The following is an 18949-nucleotide window of genomic DNA, read 5'->3' on the forward strand; positions in this document are numbered from 1 at the left end:
TCCCGTTTTCCGTTATTTTTAAAGTTGAACTGTTTTATTTGAATTGGTCAGCCGCACTAAAAAATGCCGATTTATTTATTTTATACTTAAACATAATTTGAAATTCTTGTAGACCACGCATTCTATTATCAAATATTCAAATGCCAATAGTGTTCATATCATATTCATCGATAGTGATTTTGTAACGAAAAGAAACTCTCCCCAAAAAACACTATGAAAGTCAAATGACATTTACCAAAAACTCAGAATGACAAAGTATCATCTGACGTGCAAATGGCTTCCAAACTTATGCACGCCCTTCAATATTCAGGCTATGGTGGTGGAGCTGATGCCTTGAAGGTACTTTTTTTGAAAAAAAAAATAAAAAATTAATTGTTATCTAAATTTCAATTTATTGAATTTGATTGATTTTTTTTTTTTTTTTTTTTTTTGTTGGTATTAATTGGGTATTTTTTAAAAATTTTGTATATGTAATTCTTGTAATGCATGGCAATTGAAAATGTAAATTGGGTATGATAGTATATAGATAGCCAAGTTGTTAATTTTATACTAGTATATAAAATGAATATATAAGAGCAATTAAGGTGGATTAACAATTGGGGTTTTGTGTTGCTTTCTTTTTATATATTTGTAGTTATATAATTATTTGACTGTTTTGATGGACTTGATATTTGAAGAGGATGTATAAGTTAAAAATAGATCAAAATTGATTGAAAGGGTTGAAGAAACTAAATTTTGGGCCCAAAAGTTGCTAAAATCATCTAATTTACCAACTAGTGTTGAAGTATTAACTATGAAGATTAGGATTTAAGAGATTCTCTACAAGAGTCAATTGATTAGGGGTGGGTAATGGGTAACACTTTGTTAACAGCTAACAATTACTCTCCGTTCTTTATTACTTGACCCCTTTTACAGTATTCACCATTCCTCTTTTGACCGTCTTTTGTGAAGAATATATAAGGAAAAACATATTCATGTGAGATCTTGTTGAATCCGTCTGTATAAGTACTATCATGATATATAACTTTTATAATTTTTAATTGTGGAGAATTAAAGTTATTGATCATTAAAGGTTTGCATTGAGAAGCGTGATAAAAGAAATAGGTAAGTAAAAAAGTATTGAGGAAGTATATAGCTATATTTTGCGGAACACACCTATAAAGTATAAATTTTGATAGATCAATAGAATTTATTCGAGGTTTTATGGCAATTAATTGAACTGTTAAGATAGTGCTGAAACAAATGTGGTTTAGTTCATCATCTGGATTAAGTCCATATTGTATATGTGCTGGTTGTCTGTCCTCTGTCCCCGTCCTTTGGAATTGAAAGTTTTGCTTTTATTGGTTGGAAATTTCGACCTTTGCCGTTTCATTTTATGTTTCATATGTTTTTGTTGAACTTTAGGTCTGCCTATCCAAGTGTACATATCATACTACGTAAATCAGTTAGGGAAAAAAAAGGAGAGTATAATGTTATTTACTTTTGAACTTTTGTTTCAAAAAAAAAATCTATTGGTAAATGCAGTGTGCTTAAAATTATGATGTATTTATTGAGTAGGTAAACAGATGAATAATTCTTAAACCAAAATGTTATCTTGAAGTCTTCTGATCATTAGTTTTGTTATGTTGCAGCATGTTGAGGTTGGTGTTCCTGATCCAAAAGCTGATGAGGTATTGCTCAAGATTGAGGCAGTAACTCTAAATCCAATTGATTGGAAGATACAGGCAGGTGCTCTACGGCCCTTCTTACCCCGCAAGTTCCCCACAATACCTGGTATGTGTAATAGACTAACCTAAGGAGGTATAGTATGCGTATTCTAGTAATATTATTTTACTAGGTTAATAGTCCTTACTCCTTGGTATAAATAGAGAGGGAGGGAAAGAAAATGGTAGGCAGAAATTTGTATTGGGAAACCTAGAGAGTTATGGCCTCGAGCCGTATTTAGAGAGTGATAGTCCTGATAGACTCAAACTATTTTGAGAATGATAACCTAAAGCTATTAACCTAGCTTTTTTAAACCTTTTGCCATTGTCAGTCAATATTGCACTAGTGGTAATCAGTGTAAACTCCTTTTTCACGTGAGAAGACTGTGGATGGTGAATTGTGTCGGAACTTCGAATTCTCAAATGTTTGAAGCACATCAATGCTATTTTATTTAGGATGCAGATAATGGTGTTGTATTATACAAGTGTGTTATATATATGCTGGAGAATTAACTCTCTTTATATTATTGTATGAAGTTGTTATATCGACATTTTAATTTATTACAGGGCGTACATAATGTTCCGAATTGTTCTTACCATTTTTATTCTTCTGGAAGGGCTGTGGGTGCGACAATTTTTCTTAAAATGTTCTCAATGTGTATCTTGCATTGTGGAATTAATGTTTATGATTCTAGCTGGTCAATTCTTTGCATGGAAGATGATTTATCTTGCCTATTTTTTTGTAGCTAAAGGCCGCCTTTTGTGTTGGTTCAGGAACTGATGTTGCTGGGGAGGTAGTCCAGGCTGGATCTGCTGTAAAGAGGTTCAAAACTGGTGACAAGGTCGTGGCCATTCTTAGCCATGCTGTAAGTTGCTTGCTTCCCCGATCTAATTCTTTTACTCAGAATAGATTTGTTGAACTCTGTATGAGTGAGGGGCATGCCGCACCTGTTCTTTTGATTATAGAGGTTCTATCTCGTCAAACAAATAAGTGAGCTTTCTGTGGGATAAATCGAAGTTGTGACTGATTAATATGTTGACTGACAGACTGGAGGTGCACTGGCTGAATACGCCGTGGCAAAGGAGAACCTGACTGTTACCAGACCACCAGATGTATCAGCACCTGACGGTGCAGCCTTACCTGTTGCCGCCCTTACTGCTCACCAAGCTCTCATCCAGTCTGCAAACATCAAGCTTGATGGAAGTGGTGAAAGAAAGAACATATTGATCACAGCTGCATCAGGGGGTGTGGGTCACTATGCAGTCCAACTGGCAAAGATGGGAAACATGCATGTAACGACAACATGTGGAGCTCGCAACCTAGACTTTGTCAAGGGCTTAGGGGCCGATGAGGTTCTTGACTACAAAACTCCGGAAGGGGTGTCCTTAAATAGTCCGTCAGGAAAGAAATATGACTATGTGATCCATGGTGCAAGCGGAATCCCTTGGTCCACCTTTGAACCCAATTTGAGTGCAACAGGAAAGGTGATAGATTTGACTTTCACCCGAAGTGCAATGTTCACTTCTGCTTTGAAGAAGCTGACATTCTCTAAGAAGCAGCTGGTTCCTCTGCTTTTGGTTCCAAAGACAGAAAACTTTGATTATGTGGTGAATTTGGTGAAAGAAGGAAAGCTTAAAACAGTTATAGACTCGAAACATCCCTTGAAGAACGCTGAAGAAGCTTGGAGTAGGATAATGAGCGGTCATGCTACAGGAAAGGTTGTCATAGAGCCTTGAACAGATTATATTGATGCAGACACTGCAAATTGGTTGATACTTGATAGTAATAAACATATAAGTTCATAATTATACAGTGTTTGTAAATATTGAAGGCATACATCCTAAATGGAGAAGTTATTAGGTGCTGGCATGTAATATTTTCGGCATCAATCAATTTCTTGATTATAAACATGTAAAATGTAATCTTGTAAAGTTACTCTCTTATGTGTGATTAGAGGCAAGGAGGGTGTGTTAGTTGTTAAACATAATCTACTCCTGTAGTACTTAATGTTTTTCTTACTTTCTTGTTAACCTCACTAGTAGTTTATAGGTGAAATTCATTTCTTGTAACATGAAGTTATCAATCATGGAAATAATAGGATCAATTTTAGTACTTTTATCTTCAACTTGGTGGTTTTGAGCTCAATCTTAAATAAAGATCTTCTTGGTTTGCTGGTTAGGATAAATGTGTTTTGGAGGGAAATCAGGGGTTTGATTCCCATGACCTCAAAATTATTGAGTTACCCTTTGCCACCAGCCGTTGTACCTAGTGCTGTCAAATTTCAAACCGAAACCGTTTAACTGTCCGAAACCAACCGACCCAAATGAGAACCGAACCGATTAAAAACCGATTTTGTAAAACCGAAAACTGACCCGAACCGTATTTAAGTAAAACCGAAACCGAACCGATCCGAATAATGTCAAACCGTATAAGAACCGAACCCGTTAACAAACCGAACCAGTTTTAAACCAAACTGAAATCAAACCGAACCGAAAAAGAACCGAACCGTTTCCAACCCGAAACTGTTTGAACCGAGGTAAAAACCGTTTACACCGAACCGTTAACAAACTGCAACCCGTTTGCACCGAACCGTTAATAAACCGAACTGTCTATAAATCAAACTGTAATTTCGATCTCACAATAACTCATCAATCATGATTATGAGTTTATGACACATCAATTAGATGATTGAATAAGAAGCATCTAACAATGTGATAGTAAAACAATAATAATTCATTAATACACTAAACTTTTATAATCTACGTTACTTCGTAATACTTCGTAATAAACTAGTAACATCAGTATGACTAAACTTAAAAATAACATGATATGTATTTTTAAAATCGATGAGAATTTGTATATAATATAATGCCTAATGCCTAAATATGAAGTGATGAAGTCTCGGCTTGATATAAAACTTACTAACCAGCAAAAGGTTAGTTAGCAAGTACTATGAAATTTCAAACCAAAATTGTTTAACTGCCCTAATCCAAACGACCCGATTAAAAACCGACTTTTTGAAATAAAAAAACCGTTCTGAACCATAATTTAGTAAACGTGAAATGAAACTGATCCGAATAACGTTAAATCGTATAAAAGGCGAACCCGTCAACAAACCGAACCAAAATAAAACTGAACCGAAAAAGAATCGAACCGTTTCTAACTCGAAACCGTTTCCAACCCGAAACTGTTTGAACCGGTATAAAAACCGTTTACACCGAACCGTTAACAAACCGCAACCCGGCTGTACCGAACCGTTTACTTCTCGAACTGTTTACAACCCGAACCGAATTAAAACCGCTCAAGAATAAACCGAAACCGAATCGAACCGTTAACTATTTAAACCGAACTGAAACCGACCCGCGATACATTTAAACCGATTTCAAACCGACCCGATTTAATACCGAACCGATTTCAAACCGAACCGAACCCAAACTGTCAAACCGTTTTGACAGTGTACCCCATGTGTTTTATTTTTTGGCACAGAAAACTACTTCGTATGAGACTATGAGTCAATAAACACCTCCAAAAGACCAAAATATTCACTCTTAAGACCGAAACTCTGAGTACTTTGTTTTTCCATTCTAGTTCAACTAGGCGCATAATTGCTATTTGTTTGGGATGTATATAAGAGGACTGATTATTAAATACACCACTCTTTTGTTACATAACTGCTATTTACTTACCATGTAAATAGCAGCTATGCGTCAATACTTGACCCTATATTAACATATCTTCGCTACTCTCTAATTCTAGACTTATCTCTTTATTTTACTTAATTTCTTACATAAAATTACACCTAATTTTCTATCTCTCAAATTCGTTTATACAATCAACGATTAGTGAAGAATCTATAGGTAAGTATTTTTTTTTAAAAAAACTTTATCGTATCTCATCACATTTCATCCCCACTTATGAGATTAAGACTTTGATTAATTGATTGATTGAACATATTTTGTCTATAAATTTAATTAACATAGTTTTTACTATAACTTGCTGAAATTTTTTATGATAATATCTTTTGCTATATTTTTAAACTATTGAGATAATTGGCCTTAAAGTGCCGTGAAAATGTCAGGGTTTTATTTTTTGTAATTTAGCATGCAATGTGACAATTGAAATTAATATTTATGAAGTATCATTTTACCAAAATTTGAATTATGATTAAAGGGCCCAAGTATAAAAATTGCATAGGGTGAGCTTCAATAGTTTTTCATAAAACGATCATAACTTTCTCGTTTTTATATCGTTGGAAAGCTCTTGAAACAAGTTATCAGACTTATCACCTCTAACCTCCAACTTGGATCATTTCAAAATCATTTCTAGATTGAAAGATAAGTGTGTTTGAAATCGATCCTTTACCATTTCACTAGATTTCAACGGTCGCCAATAATAATTTCACTTATTTATTTTATATATAGTTATTAGGGTGAGCAAAAATTCTGGGTATTCGAATTTGGAATCGGAACCAGTTAGAAACCGATGGGTCTAGAAATGGAATTGGACCTTGTGGTTTCAATGATGGATAATAAATTAAGGAACCGGTTCCAATTCCAATTCTTGATTTTTTGGACTCGGAACTGCTTGGGTACCCAATTACCCAACATATGTTACACTAAATAAGTTTTTAAAAATAAAATAATGTTAAATGTATCTAGTTAGTAAATTAAAAAAATATTTTTAATACCTTACATAAATAAAATAGCTTAATCCATACATTATTATTATTTTTTTTTGGCGCAGCTTAATCCATAGATAAATACAAGTGTTAGACACTAAAAATTGAAAATAGGATAAAAAAAAAAAAGTATTATAATTTATATTATATTTTAATGATTATATGCATAAGTGGATACTCGGAAGTGGTTCCAATTCCAAATCCTAATTTTTGGGACCCGATTTAACCAATTTTAATTCTGGTTCCGAATTTTAAGACCCGATTCCAAATTCGGATCTTAAAATTTTGACCGGACATCCGATATACTTACCCCTAATAGGTACGGAGTATTAGTTTATTACCGAAATTTGCTCTCCATTTCGAATACCACCCCTAAAACTTTAATCGACAAGGTGGTAACATCCACGATTTTGTACAAATGTGGCCATCCTACAGACCACGCATTCCTTGTCAAATGCGAATAATGTGAATATATGTGATCATATTCATCGACGAAAAGAAACTCTCCCAAAAAATAAGCCAAATACCAAACAACTAAGAACACTTAGACGTGAAAGAGAGAGTATCATCTGACATCTGAATCTCAAATGGCTTCCAAACTTATGCACGCGCTTCAATATTCTGGCTATGGCGGTGGAGCTGATGCCTTGAAGGTCCCTTTTAATTTCCATCGAATTTGATTGTTTTTTGGTTGGTATTAATTGGGTATTTTTTTAAAATTTTGGTTTATGTATTTGTAGCAATGCATGGCAATTGAAATTTTGGAATGGTAGTATATTGTATATACAGTAATACCCAAGTTGTTGATTTTATATTTCGTATATAAAATGAATAAATTAGAGAAATTAAGGTAGATTAACAAATTGGGTTTTGTTTTCTTTTTATATATTTTTAGTTGTGTAATAATTTAAATGTTTGATGGACTTGAAATTTGATTATGATGTGTAAGTTCAATTGCTTTAGGAATTGAAAAATAGAGGAAATTAGTAATATAATTGATTGAAAAGGTTGAAGATTGCTGTATATACTGAGTAATATATTATAAACTAAATTTTGGGACCAAATGTTGATAAAATAATGCATCTAATTTACCAACTACAATATGAAGTTTTCAATTTGAAGATTAGTGATTCTCTCTTCTAGAGTCAATTGATTAAGGGTATTCGTAGGATTTTAAGTTTTGAACTTGCTAATCCGATGCACACCGAGTGGTTTTTGGTTGATGCTGTTTGAAGATACAGAATTTGGGAGTTGTGAAATTTATTACATGAACAATGCTTGTGTTTTAATTTTATGTTTTGCTCATACTAAGATATCTTTAGGTAACTTTGAGATCATTGGAACTAAATTTTGATTGATCAGTATACTTTTATTCGAGTTTCTATGGTAATTGATTAAATTGTTATGATAGTGCTGAAACGCATGTGAATTAGTTCATCTTTTGGATCTAGTCCATTTCGTATCCATGCTGTTTGTCTGTCCTCTGTGCTCTGTCCCCCATCCTTTGGATTCGGAAGTCTTGCTTTTATTGGTTGGAAATCTCGACCTTCCTTTCCCATTTCATATGATGTTTCATATGTTTTTTTGTTGAACCTTAGCTCTGCTTATTTAAGTGTACTTATCTTACTAAGTGAGCTGACCTTTGTAATCAGCCAGGGGAAAAAAAAAAGTAGAGTATAATGTTATTTACTTTCGAATTTTCGCTCAGAGTCGTAATTATTTGATATATACCATGTGTTTAAAACTATGATGCATTCATTCCATAGGTAAAAGTAACTTAAACAAGAAACAGGTGAATAATTCTTGAACCAAAATGTTATCTTCATGTGTTCTCATTAGTTTTGTTTATGTTGCAGCATGTTGAGGTTGGTGTTCCTGATCCAAAGGCTGATGAGGTATTGGTTAAGATTGAGGCAGCAACTCTGAATCCAATTGATTGGAAGATACAGACGGGTGTTCTACGGCCCTTCTTACCCCGCAAGTTCCCCACAATACCTGGTATGCCATACACTCATACTGGCAATACTGCTGTAGTTTTATTTACACTCTTTGCTCGAGTCCTTAACTATTGTAACTAATACTGTATACTCTTCAAGCAGCTTGATAGTCATCTTCTGTGTTATGACAACTGTGTGAATGTGTGATTTTGGAATGTACTTAGCTTTTCTTGTTGAGCATGAGGTTTGGGGTGGGTGGGTGGCACTGCACCTATGAATCCCAATATTGTGGGTCCATTTAACACTCATCTCGTGCAGGAGTTTATCCCCCTATCCCCTCCTGCGGATGCATAACCATCAAAAGTTTAGTTCTTGGTTTTCACTTGACATATATGAGTAGTTTTGTTTATCCACCCTCTGCCCTCTTTCGTGTGAGAAGACTGTGGATGGTGGTAATCTGTGGTAGAAGTTAAACCTCTCTGTGGTGAACTGTGTTGGAACTTGGAAATCTCACTATTTGATTATTGTATGATGCAGATAACGCTGTTGTACAAAAATGTGTAATGCTCTTAATGTAATGTAAAATCTTAAGAAAGCATAGTACAAATGGTTTGTTAAATTAATAATTTTGATTCTATCTAGGAAATTCTTTGCATGGAAGATGATTATATTTTGCATTATACCTATGTAGCTAAAAATCTTTTTTGTGTTGGTTCAGGAACTGATGTTGCTGGGGAGGTAGTCCGGGCTGGATCTTCTGTTAAGAGGTTCAAAACTGGTGACAAGGTTGTGGCCATTCTTAGCCATGCTGTAAGTTGCTTGCTTCCCAAATCTAATTCTTTTAGTAGATATTTTTTTTAACTGTGTATGAGTGAGGGGTATGCCGCACCTGCTATTTTGATCACAGAGGCCCTATCTCATGAAACCAATAAGTGAGTTTTCTGTGGGGAAAACCAAAATTGTGACTGATTAATGTTATGATTGACAGACTGGAGGGGCACTGGCTGAATACGCCGTGGCAAAGGAGAACCTGACAGTTTCCAGACCACCAGAAGTATCAGCACCTGATGGTGCAGCCCTACCTGTTGCTGCCCTTACTGCTCACCAAGCTCTCACCCAGTCTGCAAACATCAAGCTTGATGGAAGTGGTGAAAGAAAGAACATATTGATCACCGCTGCATCAGGGGGTGTAGGCCACTATGCAGTCCAACTGGCAAAGATGGGAAACACACATGTTACAGCTACATGTGGAGCTCGCAACCTAGACTTTGTCAAGGGCTTAGGGGCCGATGAGGTTCTCGACTACAAGACCCCGGAAGGGGCGTCCTTAAATAGTCCGTCAGGAAAGAAATATGACTATGTGATCCATGGTGCGAGCGGAATCCCTTGGTCCACCTTTGAACCCAATTTGAGTGCAACTGGTAAGGTTATAGATTTGACTCCCACCCCAAGTGCAATGATGACTTTTGCTTTGAAGAAGCTGACATTCTCTAAGAAGCAGCTGGTTCCCCTGCTTTTGATTCCAAAGACAGAAAACTTTGATTATGTGGTGAATTTGGTGAAGGAAGGAAAGCTTAAAACAGTCATAGACTCGAAACATCCCTTGAAGAAAGCTGAAGAAGCTTGGAGTAGGATAATGAGTGGTCATGCTACTGGGAAGATTATCATAGAGCCTTGAATAGAATTTATTGATGCAGACAATATATAGCTTGCTTGACTGTAATAAACATGTAAGTTTATGATGGTATATTTTTTTTTTTTATTTATACTCCGTAATTTGTTTATAAACATAAAAGTTATAGGAATACTTCCTAATGGAGAAGTTGTTAGGTTTTGTGTATATACTATTTTTGTCAACTTAGGGTCTGTTCTCTTACGTTGAAATTCAGTTAAGTTCAGCTCAGCTTAGTTCAGTTCAGTTCAGCTCCTAATTTTCTTCTCCTATAAAATATTCAATTCAGTTCAGTTCAGCTGAGTTCAGTCAATGAAAACATGCCCTTATTTCTTGGTTATAAACTTTTATGCTGTAATCCTGTATAATTAACCTCTTTTTGAGTTTGATGAGAGCCTGAGCGACAAGGAGGCAAAAACAAGTATATGGTGTATGCTGTATGGTGGTTGTATCCACGCCATGGGATGTTGAGATGGTCTCAATATGAGGTTGCTGACGAAGTTTCCCCAGATTTTGTTATGCTTTACAGCAAATTCAAAGGAGGAGAAGCATAGCAGTGGAAACATTTCAAACGGGCTTCCGCCCATCTCAAGTACGTTCAATCACTTTTCTTTGATTTTTCAAGATTAAAAGACAACTCCTACAACTCTTTTAAAAAAACACTGTTATAAGGAATAAAACACTCATGAAAATTAATTAGAAAAAAAATAACAAAAATCAAAGTGAATAATGCGAATAATGCTTCAACTCATTAGAAGTACCCCGTAAAAGAAAAAGAAAAAACTCGGAGAAAGTATTACAATCAAGATTAATGCATCTCTACCAAAAACCTTGCAATGGCTCCTTCAATGGTGCACCATAGAAATCTGAACTCAGGGTTACTCTTTTGATGGTTTGGCTGTTCTGCCAAACATGTCAACTTCTCCTTCATGTCTTTATTTCCCAGCGTAACTTCAAAATCTTCTATGTTATGCCACCAATATTTATTGCAAAATTGCAGCTCACAACAAGATTCATTTCGAGGTTTCGTGTCTGCTAATTTTCCACACAGGTACTGAAAACCAAAAACAGAAACACATGCATATATAGTTGATGGTTATAACAAGTTCTCAAGTATTTCAGAAACTACTTAATCCGTTTAGACAGTTGAATACACTTGGATAGGAATGAATCGGCGTACCTTGAGAACATTATAACAGTAATAACTTCGTAAAGTCAAGGTATTTGGATAGGTAGCCCAAAAAAGACCATCCAGAAAAGCTGCTAGATGGCCTTTATCTGCCATTTTATCATTTGCAATATCCAGTTCTAGGTGGACATGTTTAAGTTGGGAAATCGGAGTTGCTTCAAATTCATCTAGAACAAATTTAACCTTGCAAAAGAAAACAAAGATTTTTGCACATACCATCTTTAGGCAAATCCTAAGAGAGCCAAGTACTCTTGTGTCCTCTTATCTCCATGACGTGTCAAGATCACTATACACATAAATATCGAATCTATACCACAAGGCAGTCGGAAGGTTAACAGAAATAACCTTTTGGGAAGTTATTACAATGGACATAATATTGAAAATTCCTTAGTTTTGGACAGTTGATATAAACCTCCTCTGAAACAGTACCATAAAACATGAAATACCTCAGGTATGGACAGTCTACATGAAATACCTTCAAAACTTGAATACGTGCTTTCTCAATAAGTAGAAAAGCTGTTGTAAAGTCTTCAAACAGACTAGGCGCGGTTACAGGGCATTCATACAGGTGGAGTTCCCTGTGATATTACGACAAGCAGCTGTACTTGTCACCCAATTGTGTCCATAACTTCCATAATAAAAATTCTCTAGGTTAGTTTCTGTAGTGTCAACATTATTGAGCAAACCAATTTTGCTTGTAGCTATGGAAACCTTCTTTATCTTAGGAAAAACTTCGACAGCTTAAGGGCTTCAAACCAAAACGTGCATTTATCAAAATCTATCGACTTAATCCCTGGACAACAACCTGTGATGCAGCTATCCTAGCACAGCAGGATGCAGATAAGACTCATTGGGAGAAGCACAACACTGGAGACATCTCAAATGGGCTTTCCGCCCATCTCAAGTATGTTGATCACTTTTCTCTGATTTTTTTTTAAGATTAAAAGACAACTCCTTGAACATTTAATGCCAAAATTAAAATCAAAGTGCGGATAATGTGAATAATGCTTAAAGTCGATACAAGTAAAAATAAATAACTAAATAAACGCTGGAGAAACCGAGAAAGTACTATAATCATGATTCATGCATAATGCATTGCCACCAAAAACCTTGCTAAGGTTTCTTCAATGGTGCACCATTCAAATCTGAAGTCAGAGCTACTCTTTTTGTGTTTTGTTTGTCTTTTCTACCATCTCCACCAAAGACGCCAAGTTCTCTGTCATGTCTTCATTTCCCTGCGTAACTTCAAAATCTTCCATGTTATGCCACCAATATTTATTGCATAATTGCAGCTCACAACAAGATTCATTTCGAGGTTTCGTGTCTGCTAATCTTCCACACAAATACTGAAAACCAAAAAAAGAAACATTTATCCATAGTTATAACAAGTTATCAACTATTTCAAAAACTTTTTAATCTGGTTTTACAGTTGAATACACTCGTATAGGAATGAATCGGCATACCTTAACAGCATCAAAACAATAAAAACCTTGTATAGTCAAGGTGTTTGGATAGGTAGCCCAAAAGAGACCATCCACAAAAGCCGCTATATGGCCTATATCTTTCCTGTTACTGTTTAAAATTTCCAGTTCTAGGTGGACATGGTTAAGTTTAGAAATCGGAGTTGCTTCAAATTCATCTAGAACAAATTGAACCTTGCAAAAACAAACACACATACAGTAAATGAATAATGTTTTTCTAACACATATTTTGCAAAATTTCAGAAAACAAAGATTGTTGCACCTACCATCTTTACGCCAACTCTAAGAGATAGCCAAATGCTTTTGTGTGCTCCTATCTGTTCTATGAACTTCTTTAAGCAGATGAACCACGACGTGTCAAGATCACTATCCACATAAAAATCGAATCTATACCATAAGTCAGTCGGAAGGTTAACAGAAACAACCTTTGGAATGTTACCATTAACATGGGCTGAATATTGAAAACTCCTTAGTTTTGGACAGTTGATATAAACCTCCTCTGAAACAACACCATAAAACCTGAAATACTTCAGGTTTGGACAATCTATATAAAGCTTCTGAAGAATTAGAAAATTATAGTGTATTTGTAAACTCCTTAGATGACTATTAGTAGTAGCTTTGAACCAATCTACACCTTTAAAACTTTCGAAGATACTTGCATTCTCAATAAGGGGAAAAGCTGTTGTAAAGTCTTCAAACAGATTAGGCGCGATTACATGGCAATGATGTAGGTGGAGTTCCTTGATATTACAACAAGCAGCTGGACTCGTCACCCAATTGTAATCAACACTTTCATAATAAAAATTCTCTAGGTTAGTTTCTGTAGTGTCAACACTGCTGAGAGAACCAAATTCGCCTGCTGTTAGGATGGAAGCCTTCTTTAGCTTAGGAAACTTGGACAGCTTAAGGGTTTTAAACAAAAACGAGCAATAATCAAAATCTATTGACTCAATCCCTGGACAACAACCTCCCAAAGTGGTTAATGATTCTTCACTAAACATAACTTGTTCTAGCCACAGTTGTCACAGGGTTGTAAACGCGCCTGCAGCTGTTGCAGGGAACTTGCACCATTGAATAGAAAGAGATTCAAGCCAGTTTGAAGCTAGTACAGTTGGGTAGGGAAACTCGTACCATACATCTCCCCACGTCTTTTCCCACTCTGTATACACCGGAGAGTTAATTGTTTGCACGGTAACACACAATTCTTCAACCTTAGTTTTTCCAACCTGACTCATCAACTCGTCTAGACTAGAAAATTCGTTGTTTAACACAGCCACATCTAACGATAGTCTTAGTACTGGTGACTATTGTTGGCTTACTCTTCCTAAGTTATGTACCACAAAATCCACGAATTTGTCCCTTATTTCACACACATCGATTGCATCAGAAGAAAGTAGTAACTGTAAGGCAAAAGAGTTGTGATCATAACTCAAACATGTGTAAATGTTGTAAGAAGTGCATACTCCCTTCCATTCCTTTGACAAAGTACATGCTCGAGCTATGTCTTTAATGCGAATAAATGATAGAATGTGGTGGAGGATGTGTTCCGGCAACTGCGAAATCCGATCTACATCTACTCTTTCTGAGATAATCCATTGTTCTCACCATATCTGTGTAATTTATAAAGAAAACAGCATCATGCTATAATATACATGTAAAAAAAAAAACACACACACACATGAAAGCTACCAACGAGGCCTTACTTGGCCTAACAGTTAATATTAAGGGTGGTATGTGTATAATAGGTCACAGGTTCAAATCTCCCAAGTAATTTATAATGCCCTAGTGATTCATTAACACCAAGAGAAAAAAGAAAATCATTTAAAGTATAATGCGAGTATTAATGTTTATTAGTTTTTCTTTGGTGTGAATCAATCAGTAGGGCTTTATAAATTACAATCGCAAAGTATAATTAATTCAACCAAAAACTATATACCTGACTCAATAGCACAAGATACTTTGAAACGAGAATATAGTATATAAAATAAATAAATGTATATAATACGGAGTACTGTTTGATGCATGAGTAACAATTTAAAACATATACTTAGTATATAATTTTTAAAATCTTAAATGCTTAGAGGTAAGAGAAGGGTTACATGAATCAGAATTGAATTAGAAGAAATTAATAATACTCCGTAATAAGGATCGTTAAGAAACTTACCTAGAAAATTGAAATTGAAATTGAAAATTTCTGCTGTAATGCATTGAACGAGTGAGTAAATTTAGAATTATGGAATATTAATTTTGTTACCTCCATTACTCCGTATATAATTGAACACTTGATTGCTTAAACAGCCAATCCTACGCTTTTTTTTTTTTTTTTTTTTTTTTGGGAATATAATTGCTATTGATTCTGATGGGTTGGGCCAGACCCTCCTACTATCGATCAGCCCTACTTCAAACAATTGGGCTTAAACATATGTAGAAAAACAAATTTGGTCTCATACATTTTAGTTTCAAATAATTGTGTAAGAAATATAAAAGACATACTCCCTCCATTTCTTACGCAACACTTTTTTTTTTTCTTTCATCATTTTTTTATTATATAAGCATCTACCACAATTTTATTATTTCTCTCCCGCTAACTTACTTGCACGATAAGGGGAGGGGAGGTGGGACTGATGATGAGGGGAAGGGAGGAGAGAAGGGGTGGTGTGGTGGCTGATATGCAGAGGTGGAGCCAGGGGGGGGGGGCTGGTGGAGGCCCGGCCCCCGTGGCCCAAACGCCATTTCTTTTATTTTTCACTGATGGCCCCCTTAAAAATTAGGTTAAATAATAAATGTTTCCTTTAATGGTACATAGAAAGATATAGCTCTGTGGTAATTTATGCATGCTGCAATACTAGATGACCCCCAGTTCGAATCTTGCTACGTATTTTTATATTTCTAATCTTTTTTTTTTTTTGGGTAAATTTTTGTACATCTTTTATTGTACTCCCTCCGTCCCCGAAAGAACGACTCATTTGGGTTGATTACGCGGGTATTAAGAAACTTAAATAAAAAGAAGTAAATGTATATTGAAAAAATAAATTTACATGGGATTTGTAAAAAAATAGAGAAAGAAAGTATTAAAATTACATGGGAAATCAAATTTTTTACATGGGGAAACTAATTTTGCACAAATATTGTTGCAAACTAGTGGGTGTTTTAATGCAAATGGGTCATTTTTTGGGACTAAAATTAGACCAAATGAGTCGTTCTTTCGGAGATGGAGGTAGTATGATGACTATTTTAGTACTCCATACTAATCTTTCTTTGCTTAGTTCTTATATATTTTCTTTGGTCACTACAATATTTATTTAATTAATTTTGCCTATTTACTATTTTATTCCAATCTTGTATATATTTTTCTTGACTTTACTTTTGAACTTGTCATCATATTATACAAATTTAACCGTTGATAACTTTAATATTGCCTTTGTTTCTTATTATTTGCAACAAAAGATGTATTATTCCTTTTGGTGTGAGTTATAAAAAATTTATTTGATTCAAGTAATAAGAAACGGAGTTATTAATAACAATGATTAAAAGTTAAAAATATATAAGATCAATTAAAGTTAATTGTATTAACGCAAAAACAATTATTTAGCAATGAAAAAAGCGTACAAAATATTATATGGAGTACTATTTTATTCGTATAAGTTCGGCCCCCTTGGGTTTTAATTCCTGGCTTCGCCCCTGCTGATATAGACAATTGTCATGGTAAGGGGGTTAACGGAAATCATTGAAGGGCTTCAGAGAGAAAGGGGGTAGAAGAGGGGAGGGAAAGAGAGATAAGGTGGGTGGGAAAGGGAAGAGCAAGACAATAGGTGTGTTTAACCTATTACTACTAAATCGATTACCAATAGACAAGGCCCTGTTCTTTTGAACTTTTGGGCAAAGCAGGGTAGAGCAGAGCATGGCAAGGCATAACAGAGCAAAGTAAATTTCAGCATAACAGGGCTAGGCTTCCACACACTGCGGAGCAGGGCTGAGTAAAGTAGGACAGACAGAGCAGAGTAACTCTAAAGAACAGGCGTATCAATAAAAAGCGGATGATCCTCGAAAGTTGGATTGGTTAAGAATTAGGTTATGGAAGCAAATTTTTTTATCATTATTTCTATCTCTTATTAGCAATTAACTTTATATATCATGAAATTTCCATTTAACCCTTAATCTATAGGAAAAATGGAATCTAAAAATCCAACCTTTGGCCGGTTTGACAATAAAAATCTAACCTTTCATTAATCTCACAAAAATCCAACCTTTGCCCCCCACCTTCTTTGACAGATTCAGTACCTGTTGATGACCGGTTTTTGTAAGTTACATGCCACGTGTCAGCTATTAATTGGTCAATTATTTTTTTAATCATTTAAAATTAAAAGAAAAAAAAAGCCCCACCCAATTCCCCTACCACCACTACCAACTTAGGGTGGTCGGCTTTTTAAGGGGAGGGGGTTAGGGTGGTCGGATTTTGAAGGGGAGGGGGTTAGGTGGTCGGTTTTAGAAGGGGAGGGGGTTAGGTGGTCGGTTTTTGAAGGGGAGGGGGTTGGGTGGTGTTGGTTGGGTGGTTTTGGGTCGGTGACCGGAAAACATGGAGGGGAAAGGAAAGAGAAAGGAAGGAGGAAGGAGAAAGAAAAAAAGGGGGGAAAAAAATTTAACCTGTTTAACAGGTTCAAGGTCAAATGAACCTATCAAAGAAGGTGGGGGGCAAAGGTTGGATTTTTGTGAGATTAATGGAAGGTTGGATTTTTATTGTCAGACCGGCCAAAGGTTGGATTTTTATATTCCATTTTTACTAATCTATAATTTGTTTAAAATTTTGTGTAATGCCTAATAATGCGACTATTACACGTACAAATTTACAAAATCAATGGATATGCTCCATGATTTCTCCATTGTCTTATCCTTGAAAGAGTGGAAATAAAGTCTTTAGAGGGGTTTTACAGTAACTTCACCATTCCTACTTTTCCTTCTTTAGAAAAAAATTATGTATATTTCAATTAGCCAAACAAAAATATAAAATAAGGTCCACTATTATTTAAGGGACCACTAGGAATCAATAGTGTTTTGCCGTTTCGATTTCATACTCTACCTTTTCCTTTTTCTATTTTTCTTTTCTTTTTTCTATTATTTTTTGGGTCCCTTAGAAAGTTAGAAGTAAGAAGTATCTAATATCTATATTATTTTTTCTAGGCAAAATTAAAATTAAAAAAAATAAAGTATACACCAATTTTTCCCTTTCTCGGAAGGAATTCTTTTCTTTTATTCAAAATGTTAAGTATTTGATAAATTTGAATATCTAATAGAAATAATTATGAAATTGATGAATAAGCTCAAGTGGTTAAAGTTTTTCTACTGATTCTAGGTAATTTTAGAATCGATTCTCCGGGTCATTACAGTCAAATTTATAGTGATTAAATTTGTTTATTCATATTGTCATTCATTGTATATTAATATTTTGCATTAAAAAATTTAAATAATATAAATTATAACATAGCTCGGTGATAAGACACTTTAATATGTTTTTCAATTAGAAGTTGCATGTTCGAATCTAGTGGATAAATACATGGAATCCCAAAGCCATATGAGGAAATCTCACTTGTAATTTACCCAGAGCCATACAGTGATACAGTCTTGATAAAAACTTAGCCATTGAGTCATGGTTGAACTTTACTACTCTGTATCAATTGAACAACTAGAATGTTTAATTTTTTCTCAAAAAAGGTATCTAAACATTCTCATAATTACCAAAAATTATTTTCTAAAATTTAAACTTTATTATTATGTTCTAGGAAGTATATAATGTCATTATATATTTCTAATTTTCTATGAGCACTCCGTAATCGGCATGTATTTTTTTAAAAAATGATAACCATTTGGTAGAATTAAGGCTATGTTTGGCAAAAAAAAAAAAAAAAAAAAAAAAAAAAACTAGGCGCCACCAGTAGCATTCACTTCTTTTGAACTTAGCGCCTATTCACTTCAGCTTAATTTAAGTTCAGTTCAGCTCCAATTAGTTCAGTTCAATTCAGCTACTAATTTCCTTTTCTCATAAAATATTCATTTAGCTCTATTCATTTCAGTTCAAATCCAATCAGTTCAGTTCAGCTCCAATCAGTTTAGTTCAGTAAATGTGAACAGACCCTTATTTCAAATACTTGTCACTTTATTTTTCTTAAAATCATATCAGATATAGACTAAAAATATCTAGATCATACCCAATTTATTTTTTTTTAAAATTATTTTTATTATTTTTTGATAAAATTTGAACTTTTAAATCTCATTTACTCATTGCTAAACATA

General features: G+C 34.7%; 2 protein-coding genes across 2 annotated transcripts; both read left to right on the plus strand.

The window, feature by feature from the left end:
* Positions 1-154: 154 nt before the first annotated feature.
* LOC110703412 (quinone-oxidoreductase homolog, chloroplastic-like) lies at positions 155-3822 on the plus strand. Its single transcript, XM_021881218.1, has 4 exons — positions 155-339; positions 1632-1773; positions 2478-2569; positions 2751-3822. The coding sequence occupies exons 1-4, from the start codon at positions 274-276 to the stop codon at positions 3438-3440; spliced, it is 990 nt and encodes a 329-aa protein (XP_021736910.1). The 5' UTR covers positions 155-273; the 3' UTR covers positions 3441-3822.
* A 2932-nt stretch (positions 3823-6754) lies between these two features.
* Positions 6755-10176, plus strand: LOC110703416 (quinone-oxidoreductase homolog, chloroplastic). The gene is made up of 4 exons (XM_021881222.1): positions 6755-7035; positions 8239-8380; positions 9038-9129; positions 9308-10176. The coding sequence occupies exons 1-4, from the start codon at positions 6970-6972 to the stop codon at positions 9995-9997; spliced, it is 990 nt and encodes a 329-aa protein (XP_021736914.1). The 5' UTR covers positions 6755-6969; the 3' UTR covers positions 9998-10176.
* The last annotated feature ends 8773 nt before the right edge of the window (positions 10177-18949 follow it).

The sequence above is a fragment of the Chenopodium quinoa genome, unplaced genomic scaffold (assembly GCF_001683475.1).
Source record: "Chenopodium quinoa cultivar QQ74 unplaced genomic scaffold, ASM168347v1, whole genome shotgun sequence".
NCBI classification, from domain to species: Eukaryota; Viridiplantae; Streptophyta; class Magnoliopsida; order Caryophyllales; family Amaranthaceae; genus Chenopodium; species Chenopodium quinoa.

What these genes read in the sequence shown, in the direction of transcription:
- LOC110703412 (XM_021881218.1), top strand. Translation starts at nt 274, where the DNA reads ATGGCTTCCAAACTTATGCACGCCCTTCAATATTCAGGCTATGGTGGT. An exon ending in GTGGAGCTGATGCCTTGAAG is followed by an intron (nt 340 to 1,631) that starts GTACTTTTTTTG and finishes GTTATGTTGCAG; the next exon opens with CATGTTGAGGTTGGTGTTCC. An exon ending in CAAGTTCCCCACAATACCTG is followed by an intron (nt 1,774 to 2,477) that starts GTATGTGTAATA and finishes GTGTTGGTTCAG; the next exon opens with GAACTGATGTTGCTGGGGAG.
- LOC110703416 (XM_021881222.1), top strand. Translation starts at nt 6,970, where the DNA reads ATGGCTTCCAAACTTATGCACGCGCTTCAATATTCTGGCTATGGCGGT. An exon ending in CAAGTTCCCCACAATACCTG is followed by an intron (nt 8,381 to 9,037) that starts GTATGCCATACA and finishes GTGTTGGTTCAG; the next exon opens with GAACTGATGTTGCTGGGGAG. An exon ending in TGGCCATTCTTAGCCATGCT is followed by an intron (nt 9,130 to 9,307) that starts GTAAGTTGCTTG and finishes TATGATTGACAG; the next exon opens with ACTGGAGGGGCACTGGCTGA.